The following is an 18,616-nucleotide window of genomic DNA, read 5'->3' on the forward strand; positions in this document are numbered from 1 at the left end:
CCTAGGCGTATTGCTAGCCTCAACCCCGCCAAAAACTTCAAGTGAGTACATCCCCTAACAGCAGCAGCAACACAAAGGCCTGCGGCTGCTGCGGAACGGACGCGCCTCTCCCGAGCCGCAGCATTTTCTGCTGCAGCTCCTGCCGAAAGGACACCCCATGTGCAAGCAAGAACACACCTATGATGTATGCACTAACAGGAATATATTGTTTAGCACGTACTGCGCAAGAGCGCACTTAAAGTACAAAGCGCACTACGTAGTTCTGAGGGCAGACCCTGCTATCCGGGTAGACGAAAAGGCAAATGGGCGCAGCTGCCACTGCTCTATTTGCTGCAAGCTGTCCTGGGCTGCTCGCCGAGAGGCGACCCCCTGTTCTGTACTGTCCTACATCTGTATATAATAATTAACCGGCTGGCTGTCTACGCATGTGGTGGAGTAAGCAGAGGATTGTGGTCATTGGCTCCACTATTTGTTGCTAAATACTCCGCTCTATTTATTTTCTTGAGGAACTCTTTAATGTAGGGAAGTGCTTGAAATATACGTATGGCCGACTCTTCGGCGCTTGCTGGGAGCGATGCAGCGGCTGCACGCACGCCGGAAGTTAGTTACGTGCCTGTCTAATGTTATGCTAGCAGACAATTTGTTCTACAACGTCTTATTTCCACAAAAAAAGAGACAGTACGGGCGCTATTCTGCAAGACGGCGACAGCAGCAGAGCAACAGCAGCAGCAGCAGCAGCAGCTCCGCATCTCACAGCAGTGGCCCCAGAGCAGACGGTTTGTTGATAATTTTGCTGCTTGTTTGCGGCCTTTTCACACTTTTGCATGCACATTCTGTCGCATGTGGCCTGCCTATTCGCCGTATTTTTGTTGCTGGAATCACGAACCTCATCTCGGGGCCCTGCGCCCCCCTCGTCTCACCGAAGCCCCAGACCATTTCTCCTCCCTGGTGATGCATTTTGTATATTTAAGTTGAAATATATATAAACATTTCAGAAGGCAAACAAACTGCCACTTTCCAGGCCCCCTCTAGGCAGCGGCGACGCCCCCCGCTGCCGCTGCTGCTGCTGTACTGTCGCTCCATAGAAGCCAGGCGGATGGGCAGCAGGAGTACCGGTCGGGTCCTTCCTCATTCATCATCCACCACAGCAGCAGCCGCAGCAGCAGCATCTGTTCATCAGCTACAGCAGCAGCCACAGCAACAGCAGTAGCATAAGCAGCGGCAGGAAGAGGTTGTTAGATCTGTCTTGCAATACCCTCGTGCCAGGTTGGCAGGGGCAGTGTTTGTCTGTTTGCTGCGGCGTGAAAGCACTCAGCAACAGTTCCTGACGTCTTGCTTACGTCCATTTGAGACTAGGGTTTAGGGTGTAGCCCTTGGGGTCTAAGGCTGAAAACGATGGACGTTCACGAGCACGAGGCAGCAACAGGCTGCCGTTTTTCGTGGAACATTTGGCCGCCAACGCGGGCTGAGGCGCAGCAAATCGAACTGCCTTTAGGGTGTATGTACACTCCTCTGAGGGACTGCACGCATCTGCAACTGGTCGAGTATGAACCCGTCAGGTGCAGGGCCAGCGGATGCGTCCTAAACCCCTTCTGTGCAGTAGATTTCAGGTAATACCTGCTTCTGCTGATCTTGCAGCTGCTGTTTCTCATCCTGCTGCTGCTCGTCCTGGTCCTGCCGCCACTTGGGCTGCTGGTTCCACAGCTCCTGGTTTTGATGCTGTTGCACTATCTGTTGCTGTTGCACTGTTGCTGTCTGTGCTCTCTCCTTCTGTTGCTTATGCTGCTGCTGTTGTGGATTCTCCTGGTTCCGCCAGCGACGTTGCTGCTGTTGCTTGTGTTGTGTGTGCGTCTTGGTGCTTCATTTTGACTGTTGGTGGTGCTCGTGTGGTTGCTGTTGCTGCCTCCCCTGCGGTGCTGCTGCTGTTGCATCTGTAGAAACAAGAGTTGGACTTGCCCCTTCTCTCTCCAGAGAAATTCTTTCCCTAGCCATTACGCCGCCCATATATCGGAGCAGGTTGGTCATACGCTTCTGTCATTTATCCTTTCGCCCCTGTCGCTGTTGCGATGTCTGCCTGGTGGTTTTTTTGTATTGTTCTCTTTCAAGTAATTTTAGGCGGTTGAAGGTTGTACGGCTTGCTTTCCCATTGCTGCTTGCTATCTCTGGCTCCATTCTATTATTATTGTGGGTACTAAGTTTGCTTCCAAGGTATTGGATTGTTGGATTATCTGTCTATTCGTTTTTTCGTGCTCCCGGCAGTCATGTTTTGCGTATACACAAGTGTATTTTATGAGCACATGTTCGTTTGTCGGTTGCACTTGGGTGTATTTATCTCGTGTGTGCTGGATGCCAAGCTCACACGGCACTCGTTTTTTAATTTTTCTTTAATAAAATGAATTGATGCACGGTGTCGTTGGTCTCCTTGGCCGCCTTCGTTGGTTCTCTCATGTTGTGTGTATTTCCTGCAAGCGCATTTGTCGGTGTTCCAAGGCGAGTCCGTAGAGTTTGAGATGGAGGCGGGGCGTAACAACAAAGGACGCGTTTGCTGTGTGGTTCGTTGCAGAACTTGCCGGCGGAATTGCTATATCCTACAATAGAATATATATTGCCGCCGAGTTCGTCTCTGCCCAGCAGCGCATCAGCAGCAGCAGCGGCAGCAACAGCAGCAGGTACCCAGCTGCTGCCACCACCTCTCTTTGTGTTGGTGCTTGACACCTGTATTATAGAAGAGGAAGTTGAGCAACTCAAAGACTCGCTGCTTCAGGTATTTGTGATGCTGTGGGTGTGGCTGCCGCTCGTGATCTGGAGCTGCTGCTGCTGTTGCTGCCGTGCGGCCGCCGGCGGCTTGTGCACACTCTGTGTTGCTAGCTACACAGGGTATTTGTTTTTTGATAGGTGTTGCTTTGCACGCATTTGTTCGGCCGTTCCCACATCAGTGACGTTCGTTACTATCGCATGTGTTGCTAGAAAGAGTTGTTAGCCAATCGCACATGCGTTTGCTGCTGCCTATCCGTGTGCTCTTAACTTTTTTTTCAGATTGCATTTCATGCGCGTTCTGTGGTGCGTGTAGTGTCTGGCTTTTCGTGAAGCATACAGTATACGCTAGTGGCAGCAGCTTCTGCAGCAGCAGCAGCTGGTATTGCAGCAACGCCTGATGCTGCTGCAGCAGCCGCAGCTGTCCCTGCTTCAGCACGTTAGATATTCGCGGCATTTTCGGTCGCCTCTAACGTTTTGCCTTTTGCTTTTTGGTATGATTGGCGTGGATGACTCCTTTTCGGTTGCCTTTATGATGAGTTACTTTTATTATAATCTTTTCTCGTTGCTGTGGTGTGTTCTGCGTGCAGGCGTTGGCTTTGATGCCTTCAGACGCAATGATTTGTTTGATTTCGTTTGGTGCAATGTGCATGCTTCATGAGATTGCTGACCCCAGCGAGTATAACAAAGTGCATGTATTCCACGGATCCAGAGAACTCTCCTCTGCTAGTGTAGGCCGGATGCTGTTGCTGCTACTGCTCCTTGCTGCTCCTGCTGCTGTTGCTGCAGCCCCACTTGGAACGCTGGTGCTTCAAGTGGAGCTAAAGTTTCTGGCTGGTACTCAGCTGAAGCTGCTGATTTCGTCCGTACAGACGAGGCGGCCCCGCTGTGCTGATCTGCAAGTGACCTGCTCGTAGCTTCACTGTGTTGGAGGCCTGCTCTCCACCCCATTTTTCCGTTTATTTATCTATTATTTTTTCATGCATCAAGGTGCTGGTTTGTTGGTTTGCTTGTATTTGTGTGCCTATGTCTTCATTCGTTCGGCGGGTTTGCACTTGACGTCTCACGGGCTGGTTCGCCTTCAGCAGTTTAAGTCTCGGGGCATATTTTTGCTTTTTTGGCCCCAAGTTGTAGTGAGTTTTTGCTTTTCCTTTTTTGCTGTACGCTGCTGTGCAGATTCAGCAGCAGCTTGGCCTCTCGCCAGGCTCTTCTTATGCTGCTCCGCGTTCGGGAGGCGCAACAACACGGCATCCACTGGTGCCAGCAGCAGCAGCGCGCTTCATTCAGCCTGTGGGGGAATGTGAAGCGAAAGTTTCCTTCATTCTCGAGAACCTCTCCAAAGACTACTGGCCTGTTCCCGCTGACTCCCGGTAGGTTTCAAGTTGTTATGTCGGGGAAGAAGGTTCCAAAGGGGCTTAGGACGGTGCTTGCATGGTTTTGTTGGGCGTAGTGGCTTTGGAACTTTCGTTCATGCTGAGTAAGGGCTTCTACGGCTAGTGGGGCTACGGGGTTCATAGCGTTCAACAGGGTTGAGGGTTTAGGGTTTGATCATGTTCACGTCCCGCCGTTGTGTGTTTCCGCTAGTCAACAGTCGCAAAGGAACGGCAGCATAATTTTAGTCTGTAAACTCCGTAGAGATGCAGATGCGTGTGAAGTCTCATCTCCAACTTGTAATCGGACAGCTTTTTCTAACCTGCATATATATGCAAGAACGTGCACACACGTTGCAGATGCGGATGTCCCCTTCCGTTCGTCTTTTATGTTGTATAAGGCTTTGGTTTATTTGCTGTTCAGTTAGAGTTCGTAGTTAGGTTTGGGGAGTTCGGTATGGAGTGTTGTTCATCTGTTTCTTCGGGGTCAGGGGTCCTTCTGGCCGCTGCAGCTGCATTGTCACTTTGTGTTTGTTTTTGCAAACAGGCCGAAGCGCTGCACGGGCTTGGCGTTGTCCGTTGCAGTTGCGTTGGTGGAAAGCTGTTGGCTGCAGCTGCCTTGCCGCATTCTTCTCTTCACTGGGGGAGTCTGCACAACGGGACCTGGGCAGGTATTCTTAGTTTGGGTTCTCGCCGTTGTTGCAGTTTGCTGTTTCCGTGCTTTTCTGTTTTCGTTTTGCTTTCTCCCTGCCTTGTTGGTTTGCCTCTTCCTTGGCTTGCGTGTCTCTTCGTTTCTATCCGGAGTTGTTTGTTCGTCGCGAACGTCCCGCCTTTGAAACTCGCCGCTGCAAAGGCGGAGCGGAGCGTCCGCGACGATACCCAACAGGGGAGTTGTGGCTATTATTAAATCTCAGTTTGTTTGGTGTTACTTCACTTTGCTTGTTTCTTGTCTTCTACGTGTTTGTTCCCCTCTGCGGCGACTCTCCCGTTGGTGGGTTCGTTTTTGCATGCCTCTTCGCTTCCTGTTTTATATTCATCGTACCCCCTTCGTCGGCTGCATCTGCATAGCATGCGACGAGCGCGTTTGAGTTCTTTCTCATTTTTGGGTATTGCCCTATAAACATCGTGCTGATTCGTCTATCCCAGGTGTTATTGGTGCGTTGTCGACTTTGCTCGGGTGCGCCTATTTCTTTTATCAATATACCAGTTTGTTCGCCGCTGTTCGTCGATTTGTCTTGTTACTCGGTCCGTTTGCTGTGGGGGCTGTACACGCGTGGTGTGTCTGTATGGATGCTCTGTGCCGATAGCTAGCGGGAAAATACCCCAACGTAATCTTATTTTGGGGCGATGGCAGTGCCTGAAAAGTCCTAGCAATTCCACTAAGATTTCAGACAGTCAAGCTGGGTGTGTGCGCAGATCGTGGATCTGCCATTGGCAGAGTCCATCCGTCACCACTTGGACTTGCAAAAGGATAACCAAAATGCACGGTTTGTGCAGAAGGCGCTGAAGTTTTATACGTCCCTAGCAAATAGAGCTGTTCGGGCCGGCTGCGCTGTGGATATCTTTGCTTGTTCACTGGACCAGGTGAGGGTGTTTCGCGAACGTTCCGTCATCTCTGGCATCCTTTTCCGGTTGTTCCGTGTGCCGTTCCTCTTGTTCACATGCCCACATTCCCGTTGGGTGCATTAGGTAGATGCAGGCTGTTCAATTCGTTATTTTTCGCACCTTTTGTCCACGAATCTGTACATGCATTCTCGTGCTTCAGTAATTGGCACCGCTGTAAAAGAACCCAGAAAATAGAAAAGAAGGAAGTATTTGTCTCTGTTTGGCGGTAGTCGTTGCCGCCTGAAGGGATTGGCGTGCCATAGGAGGGGAGGCTTGTTTGTTTGGTCTCCAGGCCCCATTAAATGGGCGTATAACCAGGCCGATGGACAGACGAGTACAGTTGTGTAATCTCATGCGTTTGCTCCGTGAGTCGAGAGAGGCAGGAAAGCTTATTTAGATTATTTGTTTATTTGTTCATTTGAAGCTGGCATTGCTGTGAGCAGGTGGGTCTGTATGAGATGAAGGTAATGCCGGAGAAGACGGGAGGGTGTGTCATAATGAGTGATTCGTTCTCGCTGAACGTCTACAAAGACAGCCTCAAAAAGTTTTTGGAGACCGACTCCACAGGTAGGCCGAGAATGGCTGCTGCCTTACTATGCAGATTGCCATCTGTTTGCTACTCTGGCGGAGCAGATGCTGCATTTTTTCTTGTTGGGCTTCTGTCTCTTCTCTACTCCGGCCTTCAGTCTGCTCGGCTCATCAAAACAAATTGATGTCTGAGTGTTTCTTCTTTAGTCCTGTTGGTCTGTTGTTGGTTTGTGGCCTTCAGGGTTCTTGAAAATGGGCTTCAACGCGAAGATGGAGGTTTTGTGCAGCAAAGAGTTCAAAGTCTGTGGGGCTATCGGCCCATGCACAAGTAGGCTGGCAAGTTAATTTTGCCAATCTCCGACGGTATTTCTCCCGCTTGCGTTTTGTGTTTAAGCTTACTGCGTCTCCTCGGTTGTTAATTTCTTTGTTTCGTCTGTATTTTGCTCTTCCGAGTTTATGTCCTTTTTCTTCGAAATCGTTCTCGTTGCTGGATCGTTATCATCTGGATCAATCATTTCACCCTCTGCGCTGCGTCTGTTTCTTATTTTTTCCCAAAAATTCGGACTACATGAACTCTCGCCACTTTTGGTTGTTCACTGGGCTGTCATGTCGTGTTCCAAAACGCTTCATTCGTGGCACTGCTTATTCGTTTACCCGTTGGTTTGTTTCCTCGCAAGGAAAGTATTTTTGAATGCATGCCCTACTTGGTCATTTGCTATTCACTGATTTCCGTTCTGCACTTAGTTTGCCCTTGTTCTACGTCCAGCGTGTCCTTCTTTATGTTGCCGGTGGGTTAGTTCGAGTCGGATTTACGCATGCAGTTGCGTAGATGACTACAGTTGTTATGCTCCATTTGTATGTTCGTTGTGCTGCTGTTCTTTATTTCTTTGTCTCTTGCTTCGTCAATTTTGGTTGAGCCACTGTCTTACGCACTCAGCTATTCAGGATTTTCCGCATGTTCTTCCGCGCTTTCTACTTCATTACTCGTGCATTTATTTTCAATTTGTATTTATGGCTGTTCTTTTTGCAGGCACGGGAAAGAAAGGGGCTCAAGTTTCGGACTTGACTGTGGGTGAAGGCGCTTCGTGTGAATGGCAGGCGGCTGCAATGGATAAAGAAACAACAATTGCATTTTACTTCGAAGTTACGAATCAGCATGTTTCAAATTTGCCCCCAGGTGATTCGTTGAATGCAGGGCTAAATATTCTCCAGACGCAGGAGATACGAATGGATGAATGTGTGCTCAACTCACTCGTGATTTCGACGTGGGTAGCTGTTTTTCAGCCTTTCCTCGTGTTGTTGGTGCAGTTTTTCTTTAGTTGCAATAGAGTTTAGTGCTAGTGCCCAATCACCATTTTTGTCGACGAAAAATGCCTTCCGTCACCCGTTGCTTCCGTTGTGCTTATACCCTGCGTTAGCGGCGTTTGACATTCGGTCTTTCGTTGGCTTTTTTTCACTGGTTTATTCAGGAAAGCAATCTTTCCTGCAATTTCAAACCTCTTACCTACACCCTAGCGGTAGACGCCGTCTGCGAGTTACAACGCTCTCCTACAGATTTGCAGACCAAAGTCCTCTGGATATAGCCCCAGGTTAGTTCTTCTTCTGCAAACATGGCGCACATTCACCTGCTTGTGGGCTAACTTATGATGTGATATTTCCCCACTACTGGAGCTATGTGCCCAGCTGAAGCATTGCCTAGTGGTAGTTCGGTGCCCCTCGAGCGAATGAGCTGAAGTGTAGTGCATTGCAGGTCTAGCTAGGTCCACTTTTCAGACTTTCGTAGGGTTTCGTTTTGGCCAATAATTAAGGTCTATGCACGCAAGAGCATATATTGCCTTACTAGGTTTTGTAAAGTGGAAGTGTATGCAAGTGAATTGGCTATTCCTGGATCAGGCCGTTTGGGTTTTACCCTTTTACACTGACTGCCTTTTATGCGTTCCAGAGGCCGGCAGAACTTTGCCCCGGATGATAGTTGGGAGCATGCGCACGCGTGATGTTTTGATTGTTGTACTAAAGTATGAGCTGTGGGAATTGCACTCCAAGACAAATGCTACGTGAAGGCAGTTGACGTGCCTTGAGAAGCTTGAGAAGTATCCTTTCTACTGCAGTTTGTTTGCACTTTAGGCTTTGACCAGGAAGCGGCAGCAGTGCTCATGGCGCGCCTGGCAGTCTTCAAAACGGAGACAGAAGACTCTCTCGACGTCCTCAGATGGCTAGACAGGAAGCTTATTCGGCTGGTTTCTCGTTTTGCAGGTGAATCCTTTTGCTGCAACTTCATTGGTTGCGTTTGTTACTTCATCCCGTCTAACGTTGCGTTCTTTATTCCAGTATTTTGTGTTCGATGCATTTCGATTGAATGGCGCTTGTCTGTTTTGTCGCTTTTCTCTCACCTGCGGGTCTCTCTTTCCTCTTAAACTATACTTCACCTCCTGGCTCTTCTTCGCCTTTATGCCATCAAAACCCTTCTTGATTCCCTGCATCACCTGTCATCGATTGTTTCTTCGTTTTCGTTAAGGTATAGAGCAACTGCTGTCTTGACGGTTTCTGTTCTTGTGTGGGCTTTGCATCAATATTTTCGTATAAGAGTTTGTTCTTACGCATTGTCTAGCTCTTGCGTGTTCCTTTAATTGCATAAAAATGCAGACTACCAAAAGGATGACCCTAACTCGTTCCATCTTTCCACGGAGTTCGCCATTTACCCACAATTCATGTATCACCTCAGACGCAGTCATTTCCTACAAACTTTCAACGCAAGTCCGGACGAAACTGCTTATTACAGGTACTTCCGTTTCCGGTTTTATTCGTTTACTTCGCCCGTTTGTTCACTGATGTTTAGCGTCTTAAAGAATACGACTGCAATGAGTGCAGTGGGTATCTTCTTACTAGAGTGCATGCAAAGAAGTGGGAAGGCAGCTGTAGTGCTAATATTTACCGTTCGACTTGTTGACAATTTTTATTGTTTAGTATGTTTAGTTTTTAATTGTTTTCGGAGGCATTATTTTCAGTATCATTAGTGATGATCAAGTATGCATACACCGTTGAACGCCCGGTTTTTGTTGTGAGCGTCGCTCCCAGTGTCAACTTATTCGTACTAGTGTGTTCTAGTTTGCGACAGATGCTCATTCTTGTCCCGCATGTTTGTTTACGATTGTTTTTTGTTTCATTTGAAGTTGTCTCAGTGGGAGTAACTGCAACCGACGCCTGAGGAGTGGCACACCTCACTGTCGCTCGTCCTCCCTAAATTAGCAATTACTGTTAATTATTCCTTATCTATTAGTACCTGTACTTGTGTAATCACGGCGTATTTGCTTGTCTTCTTGAAACAAGTGCCCCGATGGTGTATTTGCTTGCTTTGGATATACAGGTTTGCCCACTGTTTCCTCGCGTGCCTTTTGCCGATCCTGTGGTGCGTTTTCGCTTCGCTAGGTCTGTGTTGTTGCGAGCAAGTGTTATGAATGCCTTAGTGATGATTCAGCCGGCCTTGCTTTCGTATTCACTCAACCAGCAAGGACCTCCCCAGCCTGTGCTGCTGGATGCTCAGGCGCTCAAGGTATGATATTTCCCCTCTCTGTAGTTGGCTTGTTCCCTTTATTGGGTGCAGTTCCATTCGTGTGTGTTCGGAAGATTGTTCTATCATATCGCCAGGCATCTCCTCCATTTCGACCCATGCAACATGCATCTTGCTCTCTGCAAGTTGTTGTATATTATGTCGCTTGCACAGTGTCTCCCCCTTTTCCGACGGACAGTTTATTCCGAAGGACCCTAAAATCGCCCTTCTTGCGTTGCCTATTGCTGTATCGTGCCTTGTTTTAGCATCGCAGTTCGTCAGGTTTGAGGGTTTAGTAGGCTTTATTGAGTTGTTTGTTGATTGATTGCTTCGGTAGCGAAATGTAGAGCTTGTGAGGGTTGGCTTGTGTTTTATTCAGTGCAGTGTGGTATGACTGCCTCCTTGTTTAGGGCTTAGAGCTTGTGACTTAGAGTTGTTTTGCAGCCGGACGTAATATTGTTGCTGGACTCGTTTTTCCACGTTGTTGTGTGGCACGGAGAGTTAATTCATCAATGGAGAGAACAGGGGTATCACAACATGCCAGAATATGAAAACTTAAGGCAGCTCCTGCAGGTATGCCGCAAAAACCGAATCCTAAACCCTCATACCTAGTGTACACCACGACTGCGTAAGGCGGAAGCTGTCGGAAGGCAATTTTTCGCGAGTACACAGTTGATGATGGCTTGCGGCTTTTGGGGGTCCTAACCGTAACCGTATACCTGACCATTTTTGTATGCAGGCACCGGTGGATGATGCGAGTGTCGTTTTGGGGGACCGTTTCCCCGCGCCCAAGTACGTACAATGCAATAGCGGCGGCTCACAAGCGCGGTTTCTGCTGGCGAAGGTTAACCCCTCAACCTCGTACATCAATTCAGGAACAGCACAGCCCCTCGGCCTCACAGAGGGAGGAGAAGCCTTTATTAACACAGATGATGTTAGTCTGAAAGTCTTCATGGAACACCTCATCAAACTCGCAGTACAGAGCTAAGCCGGCATGGCTGTGGCTTTAGCTATTCCCGCTTCCGTTCGCGCTGCCATAGCAGCAGCGGCAGCAACAGCGGCGCTTGAAGGTTGCTGTTGACAGGGCGCGAGGCATTTGTAACCTCATCTACTCGCGTGTTGTTTAGAACATGAAGTAGATAGCAAACATCTCCAAACATATAAAAGCCCGAATTCTAAATGATCGCGAGCCTTCGCTTCACGAATATAGGTAAGCAAAAGAGCATGATACGATGACAAGCCAGAGGGGCAGCATTAATGAACTTGCAACTCCAGCCATGTTTACTATTTAGGAATAGCCGAGGAGTGCAACGCGCAGGGTTGACGAGGGTGCGCTAACTTTAGTCCGCATGGGAGCTAGAAGCCTACGGTATTCCAGTTTCGAAACAACCCCATATCATGCTTTTGTTTAGGTCCAAAGCATGAAGACTAGGTACGTCTATGCTCATGGCAGCAAATGTACGGGAAATGCCGACTAGTTCAGAGAATTTGCTCCGGCGAAGCAAGCTGGCATAAGGTTTCTAGAGAAGCTCACAACCACCGCACAGCCGTCGCCAGTGCAATTCTTCTTGTGCATTACTACTTTTTGGATTCTGTGGGTCATTTGAAGCTGACCGTTGCACTTTAGATGGTAAAGGATGGGGACTTGTCCAAAGTAACATTCAACGCGAACAGCTGGTGTTGCCTTGGGCAGTAGCAAAGACAAATGCCGATGCCCCCTGAAACATGGAAAAAAAACAGCTAAATTACTTAATTAATTGAAAGGCCCACGGAATTTAATGGAAATTGCGCCGATTGGTGGAGGTTTTAGAGCCGGTGTTGGCCGTGCGACGCCGGGCACTCCTTAAATAACTGTGGCAGGGTTCTGGTGCTGTATGTAACAAATAGATAAGTAAGGTAAATAAAACCTCAAATCATACCAAAAGACTAACGAAATATGCCAAGGAAATGGTAAAACCCATGCACGGAGTGGGGTTCGAACCCACGCGATCTTTCGATCAGGGGATCTTAAGTCCGCCCCCTTAACCACTCGGGCATCCGTGCTGGATGGCAGAGGATTCCTCTCATCATAACAGAGGAAAATGTTCGTGAAACTATGTTGCAACAAATATTACCTTCGATATTTTTTTCTGTAGCCAGTATTTTAGTAATGTGTCACCACGAACACCAACTCTAGTATCTCCCCTCAAAGCCGAGGTCAACTTCTCGGTAGATCGCACGGATGCCCGAGTGGTTAAGGGGGCGGACTTAAGATCCCCTGGTCGAAAGACCGCGTGGGTTCGAACCCCACTCCGTGCAACTGTCGTTTCATCATACGCCTTTGGGGTTGGCTATTTTCGTCCACACACCATTGTTTGTTGTGTGAGTACTGTTAGCTCTTAGTAATAAGGCACTGGCAATGACTCTTTACATACCACTCCCTAGTGTGTGTCAGTTGCTTATCTCCAATGCCATTATTGCCATTAGCTGGTCGCCCTTCTTAGTAGTGCTGCAATTTTGCATGCAAAGGCCCCCCACTAATCCTAACTCTTATTTAACAGCCAAAAAAAATCGGTAAATTCAGTCAAAAATGACTGGGAAGCATTCGCGCTGCCGCAGCAACTTGAAAAGCAAGCGGCGGCCTGCATTTTCGGTAGAGATTTGTCTGTTTCAGTTAGATGGTGCATTTAATTCACTGAGAACGAGCAAAAGGAAGTTGCAAGAAGAACAAAGCACTGTTCCTTTTCAATCCACTAACGTCCGTACGCATCAACGCCTCCTTCCTCTTCTCCCGCCGCCTTTTGTTTGTCTTTCTGCATATCCCCCAATGGCCGTTCAGCCAACTCCAAGCGACGAGTTACCTCTTCCTGTGAAAACAGGTACAAGTGTTCTGCAGATACAAGTGAAGCTCTGACGCAAATAAATATCTTACCCGGGCTGCGTGTACACATAGAAACTCCAAACCTACACGTAAACGGGTCGCGCGAATGCTGTTGGTTTAAATGCCCTTCAGCTACGCGAAGCAAACGCAAAGAGGGAAAAGGCAGAAAGCAAGGTGGAGTTCTTGCAACAGCCCCTACAGCCTTAAAGTGGCAATACAGCACCACTAAAAATAACAGCAACCAAACTCGTTTATGCGCCACCAATTGCAGTATCACGAGCTGATCTTTCATGCACCTGCTTGCTCTTAGAAAAATACACATAAGCAACTGCACTGTTACAAGTTGCCGCACGATACATGAAAAAACAACCGACTCGGTGTATGCATACACTCCAAAAATGCTCCTGTCTGCCTCGATGCCAAGTAACTAGATGAAGCACGACTAGCAAGCGTTTCTGCGCATAAATGCTTAAGGGAACAAGAGTCAAAAGCCTAGCTCCAGGCGTACCTCAAGGAAATCGCAAACACTTTCTGAGCACAAGACGAACTCCCCACTTAATATTTCAATAACGAAGCCTCTGCTCTCATTGAGCTGCAGCAAGATCTCCATGGTTGGAGGATCGCTGAAGCGGACATAGAGGCAGTCACAAAACAAAACAAAACAAAACAAAACAAGCCATCTGTTGGTGGACGAATCCACTGTAAGCACATTCCGAAGTTCGCGCTTCGTAGGCGAGGAGCCCCTGACATAACTCTTTCATACGCACATTTCTCTGAATTAAAGGCCAAGGAGCTTCAACTGTGCACTATACATACAATCTACATATATATATATATATATATGTTCAAGTGCGGTTTGGCGTTCAGTCACGAGGCTTTAGGCGAAGTTAAGGCGCTGAAAGACGGAGTTAGCATTTAGCTCGCCACGATTTTGCGTTCTACAGTTGCACAAAGGTACGCCGAAGCTGCGGTGCGTCGGCAACGCAAAAGCAGATACTACGACGTGAAAGCCAATTCTATCCTACGCCCAACACCCTCGTTGGTTCACTGACCACTGCACGACAATTCCTTTGATCGCGACGACCATCTTGAGCTCCTCCTCAACATCCAGCGGACTTTGAATTCGGCAAAAAACAAAGAAAGATGAAAGGGAGATCGCCCTAGACACCACCAGGTGTAGCAGCCAACAACAGCGGCAGGGGGCTGAGTTAACCGCCACCGGCGTTCTGGAGTGGAGGCTGTGGAAGAAGGGACAAACGGGTCACTCGAGTAATGAACAACTAAACAGAATCGCCTCAAATAAGTAGAGAAAAACCCGTAGAATCCGACTATCCGAGTCTACCCGTTTGCATGCGGGGAAACCAGGCTGCATAGCCGCAGAACTTCGTTGTTACCGTCCCATTCCATGCAGTTAAACGGATTTCCAGAATAAATAATAATTTGAACGAATGAGGGAGGAGTTAAGAAGCAGAGCTAAGATGAGTCCCTGTACCGCCGCTTCCTCTCTCCACCTGCTCATTCCAGCCCTGAAGAACTCTAATACTGCCGCTAATGTCTGTAGAAGTTGTACAAAGCATGTCAAGCTGCTCGTAATACTCGAGACATCTCAAAAGCACATTTCGTATTTTAATTGAGATGTTTTCCCCCCCCTTCTCTCCATTTGAATTTTGCAGGCTCCCTCACGGCGCGACTGCCCGTACGCTAATCCAAGGGAGCGTTGCGGAGGCACGTTACTGAGTGTAAGTAACTTTATGAACATTTTGAATGTTTTCTTAGTTATAATGAAGATTTGAGCTAATGATACCTAATTTGTTCATGCCTGCTGCACTTTTTCCACGTCTCGCGAGTCTCCCTTCTCAACGGTGTGGTTGTGTGTCGTCTTCCCTCTCTCGGTTTCTTTTCTCGTACATGCACAAGCTGCATTTACCGTCAGCTTTAAATGAATTGCGTTATCATTGGGTCTGTGGGTGAAGCGGCGATATAGGATTGGGGTAAGTCGCTACTTGGCAAGAGACTGGCTGAAGTGCGGAGCGGCAGCTGCCTTGACATAGGTTGCCCGTGTTGAGCAAGAGCAAATCACTCTTCAGTTATGAACAATTCAGCTGTCTTCATAGTCCCCAATGCCTCCCTCCCCGATGGCGAAGACAGCTTCGCCTTCGGGGAGGCTGGGACTGTCATAGATTTTGCATATGCGGCTTTCCCCCTTTCCCTTGCGCAGGTAGAGCCTCGTCTGGCTTGCATGCGCCATAATATTTCCCCCTATGGGGAGTTTTTCGTTACTATTGAAGAGGGAAGGGCCGTTGTCCACCTTGGCGACAACTTGGTTGCTTACAACCACCGCCACACCATAAGTGTCTGCAATGCGCTGCAAACAACGCAAAAAACGGCACAAATGCATTTGTCTACTGGCCAACTCCCCACGTCCGGCGAACTCGGACCGGTATAAACCTGTGGCACTGTCAACAATCAATAGGGCAAAGCGAGACTCCGCCATCATTGCTCCTGCTTGCGTCAGCAGCTCCAGCTGGTGATCTGCAACAAAACGCAGCCACAAGTGCAACGTGCAAAAGCTAGGAACGCCACACCATGCAGGATCATGGGAACGCACTTGCGTTCTCTGTACATGCAGTTCAGTCCCAAAACAAACCGCAACTCAAGAGCGTTCAAGCAACCTAGAAGTAGCGCTGCCACCGGCACGCACACGAACCAAAAGCCAGGAACAAAGCACGCAAGCTGGAGTCATATTCACCAGGGGATGTGATATCATGAACGAGGGTCGACTCTTTGGATTGCAGGTGGAAGGACTGAAGAAAGAAGATGCGGATGAAACCAGCGCACGAACCAGCAAATCCAGTGCATGCAAAGGCTGCCGCTTGCTTCCCCTTTACACAAGTTCTGTTGCAAAACCAAATACAACGATTGATCAAATGTATCTATCAACTCTGCTCGTTTGCAATTTCCAGTCATTACACAAGTATGGGCTTCACCTATCTGTGTTGTCGCACTCTTGCTTGCAGTGCTGTAGTGGCCGTTAAGTGAGCGGCATTGTCAGTATGCATGAAGGTGTTTAGCATGAAACTAGCGGAGCAATTAACTAGAGGGTTTGCTTCCTTGTGAATATACTCACCGCAGTTGTAGGCCCTGGCGTAGGCTATGTTATCCAGACAGTCGCCTGGATCTAAGCCAAATCTTTTCGCAATCGAGACGATACGTTCGGGCCTAAATGTGCCTTCCGTGTCAATCCACAAACACTTTCCTTCACCCCCACTTTGCTCGACTGGCAACTGACAAGACACCTGCGCGCATGGACGAAGATCCACCTACTGCCGCGTAAGTACACCCTAACTTGTGCCGCATCCATGTGCGCAGCCGAGGCTGCATGCACAGCTCTAGTTCAAGAAGCAAAAACAAGCAAGACGAAGAGCGCATGCCTCATACAGTGTGCATCACCGGAAAGCAAGCCGCGTGCAGAACAACATGCCATAATTCAAACAACCGTTGAATGGGGCAGCACCCAGAAGTGCCTAGGCCATAGGGTTCAGGGCCATGGCACGGCAGAGAGTAGGGAGGCGGGATTTTGCCGCCGTCGCCAGTGAGCTGCAGTGTACACGCTGCTGCCCAGAAAGGAATGCATATTCATACGCTCGCCTAGCGGTATTCACATGTGCATTATGGCACGACATTACAAGCCTAATACAACACAACACTCCATTTCTATCTTACAGTGCATATACATATGCATACCTATAGGTATATACATGGATATCAATATCGTTGCTGGTGTGGGCGTAACTACATATGCACTCGTACAGTCGTACAGGAGTGCGCAGGAGCCTCTGGGCCTCTGCCCATGCATTCTATATATTCGCCTTGAAGCTCAAGCACAGGATTGCTTACGGCGAGTGTATGGCAGAGTTGTGTTTTGCCAGTTCTGAATTCCCCGAAGAGTTCCGTCAAATTGCCTGTCTCGATGCCTCCTTTAAGAAGCGAATCGAGCTGTACACTTCCTGTGGTGAACTTAATGAGATTTGCTCGCGCCTCAAGGTACTCTTGCGCTGAGCAGAAGCCCAAGCTGCACAACTCTTTGCTGACTTGCTTCAACTTGGCTGCTTTCTGCTCGCTAATTCCTTTGATTGCCAGCAACGTCTTCAAAGGAGCGAAGGCTACGCATTCTACGGTGTGCAAACCGCCTGAGAAGCAAACAGCCAACAAACCAAAGCCTTGCAAGCAAGAAGCCAATCTGTTCATACGAGCATTTGAGTGTGCAACCGCGAAAGCCCGTGTGGGCATCAATACAGTCTACGAACGCGCAAGCAAATGCCATGTGTATAGACAATGCAGACAGTTTCAAAATGCGTACGAGTGTGTACCATATACACGCACACACTTGCATCAAGCATATGCTCGTAGTTAGGTTCTCAAGCAAACCGACAACACACAGTGCGTAGTGCAAACAGGTGCACCCCCGTCATCCCTTCCTTCTTACGACAACACTAACTACTTCACTATTCAGCCTTCTGTGAACCTACACGCGTCTCTGCTTAAAACTGCACGAGTCTTGTGTTTAGTGGCTGGTTAGTGAAGTTAAGAAAATGTGGGAAACTGCAGTCGTGCTTTTGATGCATGCAGATGCAGATGCAAATCGGCACCCAATCCAAGTCAGTCGGCACCCTTTCGAATGTTCATCAGAGTGTAGAATTGTGGATTCACCTTTCCCTAAAATTGTCAACGGGCTTAAAGGTTATAGCTTAAGAGCACTGGAATGTCTTCTATTACTTCATCCCAGTAAGGCTCTGTGCGTTTTAAAGAGGGCCTGGGGTTTACCTTCTTTCAACAGGTCCAAATCTTTCTTTGTCAACCCTTTGGCTAACAAGTGCTCAAGTTTGAGAGGCCCTGTCTGAAGGTCTTCCCCCTGCAGGCATTACGTAGACCAAACCCTCAACCCTAAACCCCTGAATGTTCTATGCAGTGTCTGTGCAGCTGAATGAAGCGTAGGCAAACATGCCTTTGCATGCGGTGTGCGTACACCTCAAGTGCTATTACCTACGCCTACCACATCTTGCAGTTGTTGTTCTTGGGCCTGCCGGGTCTCCTGCACTGTAGAGCTCATTGGCTGGAACCCTAAAGCGCAAGCCTCAATTCGAAGCAAGGGGCTGTAGCCCGCCCCCCTGCGGCGCTGACAAAAAGGCGTTCGTTCACCTTAGTGACCTGGAGAGTGTTCTGGGAGAAGTGACGGTTTCTTCTGTTTACTGGCTTGTCTTGCTCGAAGAGCCGCAGAACGGCCCAGGGCCTGGGGTTTAGGGTTTAGCCCGGGCGGACTACACATTAATATCTTCGTCCACAGAGTTACTTAGTCTCGAAACAAATAGGAGGAGATGGTAGTTCGCGGAAGATGGATTCGGTTCTTCCCTTGGGGCTGTAGTTGTTAAGTAAGTGGTGGGAGCCAGCCGTAAGTAGCAAAACCTTAGACCCTAAACCCTCAATCCTAGACAACAAAAATGCGCATTTTGAATAGAGATATTTCACTATGATTGGAAAAATTCGAGGAAATGATTCTGCCGGATTGCGTCAGTGCCGTCTGCAGAATTCCGAGCCCCCAAACCCAAACTACAACCAACCCCAAAGCGCGGAGGGGGGAATGTTCACTGAGTTCTGATGGAGTCAAATTATTTGCAGTTATAAGGCAAGTCAGAAAATCTTCTTAAACAGAAACATGGCTATTCAACAGCGTTCGTTTCGTCAAGTTCTCGTGGGTTTTTCTGCAGTGTTACACTGACACTCCAGTGACACTAAAGCAACACACACTTCAGGGGGTTACTGCTCGCTCTTCCCGCGAACGAAGCAGATCAAGTGAAATAAGCCATAAATCAAAACTAGCTGGCCAATGTTTGACAGCGAATAGAAACACGTTGGCCTAAGTGGTGTTGCTGTTATTTTTCGGCTGGCTTCCCC

General features: G+C 48.4%; 2 protein-coding genes across 2 annotated transcripts; one reads left to right on the forward strand and one right to left on the reverse strand.

Annotated features, from left to right (window-relative positions):
* Positions 1-1,395: 1,395 nt before the first annotated feature.
* EAH_00023740 (protein transport protein Sec23, putative) lies at positions 1,396-10,792 on the forward strand (the record flags this gene model as incomplete). Its single annotated transcript, XM_013396811.1, has 16 exons — positions 1,396-1,610; positions 1,938-2,016; positions 2,564-2,764; positions 3,345-3,485; positions 3,931-4,124; positions 4,672-4,795; positions 5,541-5,708; positions 6,173-6,296; positions 6,499-6,585; positions 7,288-7,434; positions 7,727-7,846; positions 8,382-8,510; positions 8,901-9,036; positions 9,684-9,807; positions 10,249-10,377; positions 10,544-10,792. The coding sequence occupies 16 exons, from the start codon at positions 1,396-1,398 to the stop codon at positions 10,790-10,792; spliced, it is 2,367 nt and encodes a 788-aa protein (XP_013252265.1).
* A 3,970-nt stretch (positions 10,793-14,762) lies between these two features.
* On the reverse strand, positions 14,763-17,774 carry EAH_00023750 (DNA repair protein, putative; the record flags this gene model as incomplete). Its single annotated transcript, XM_013396812.1, has 6 exons — positions 14,763-15,196; positions 15,414-15,559; positions 15,788-15,960; positions 16,562-16,854; positions 17,489-17,576; positions 17,718-17,774. 6 exons carry the CDS (start codon positions 17,772-17,774, stop codon positions 14,763-14,765), a joined length of 1,191 nt encoding a protein of 396 aa, XP_013252266.1.
* Between the last annotated feature and the right edge of the window lie 842 nt (positions 17,775-18,616).

This window comes from Eimeria acervulina, genomic scaffold (genome assembly GCF_000499425.1).
Source record: "Eimeria acervulina Houghton genomic scaffold, Eah_scaff183, whole genome shotgun sequence".
Classification (NCBI taxonomy): domain Eukaryota; phylum Apicomplexa; class Conoidasida; order Eucoccidiorida; family Eimeriidae; genus Eimeria; species Eimeria acervulina.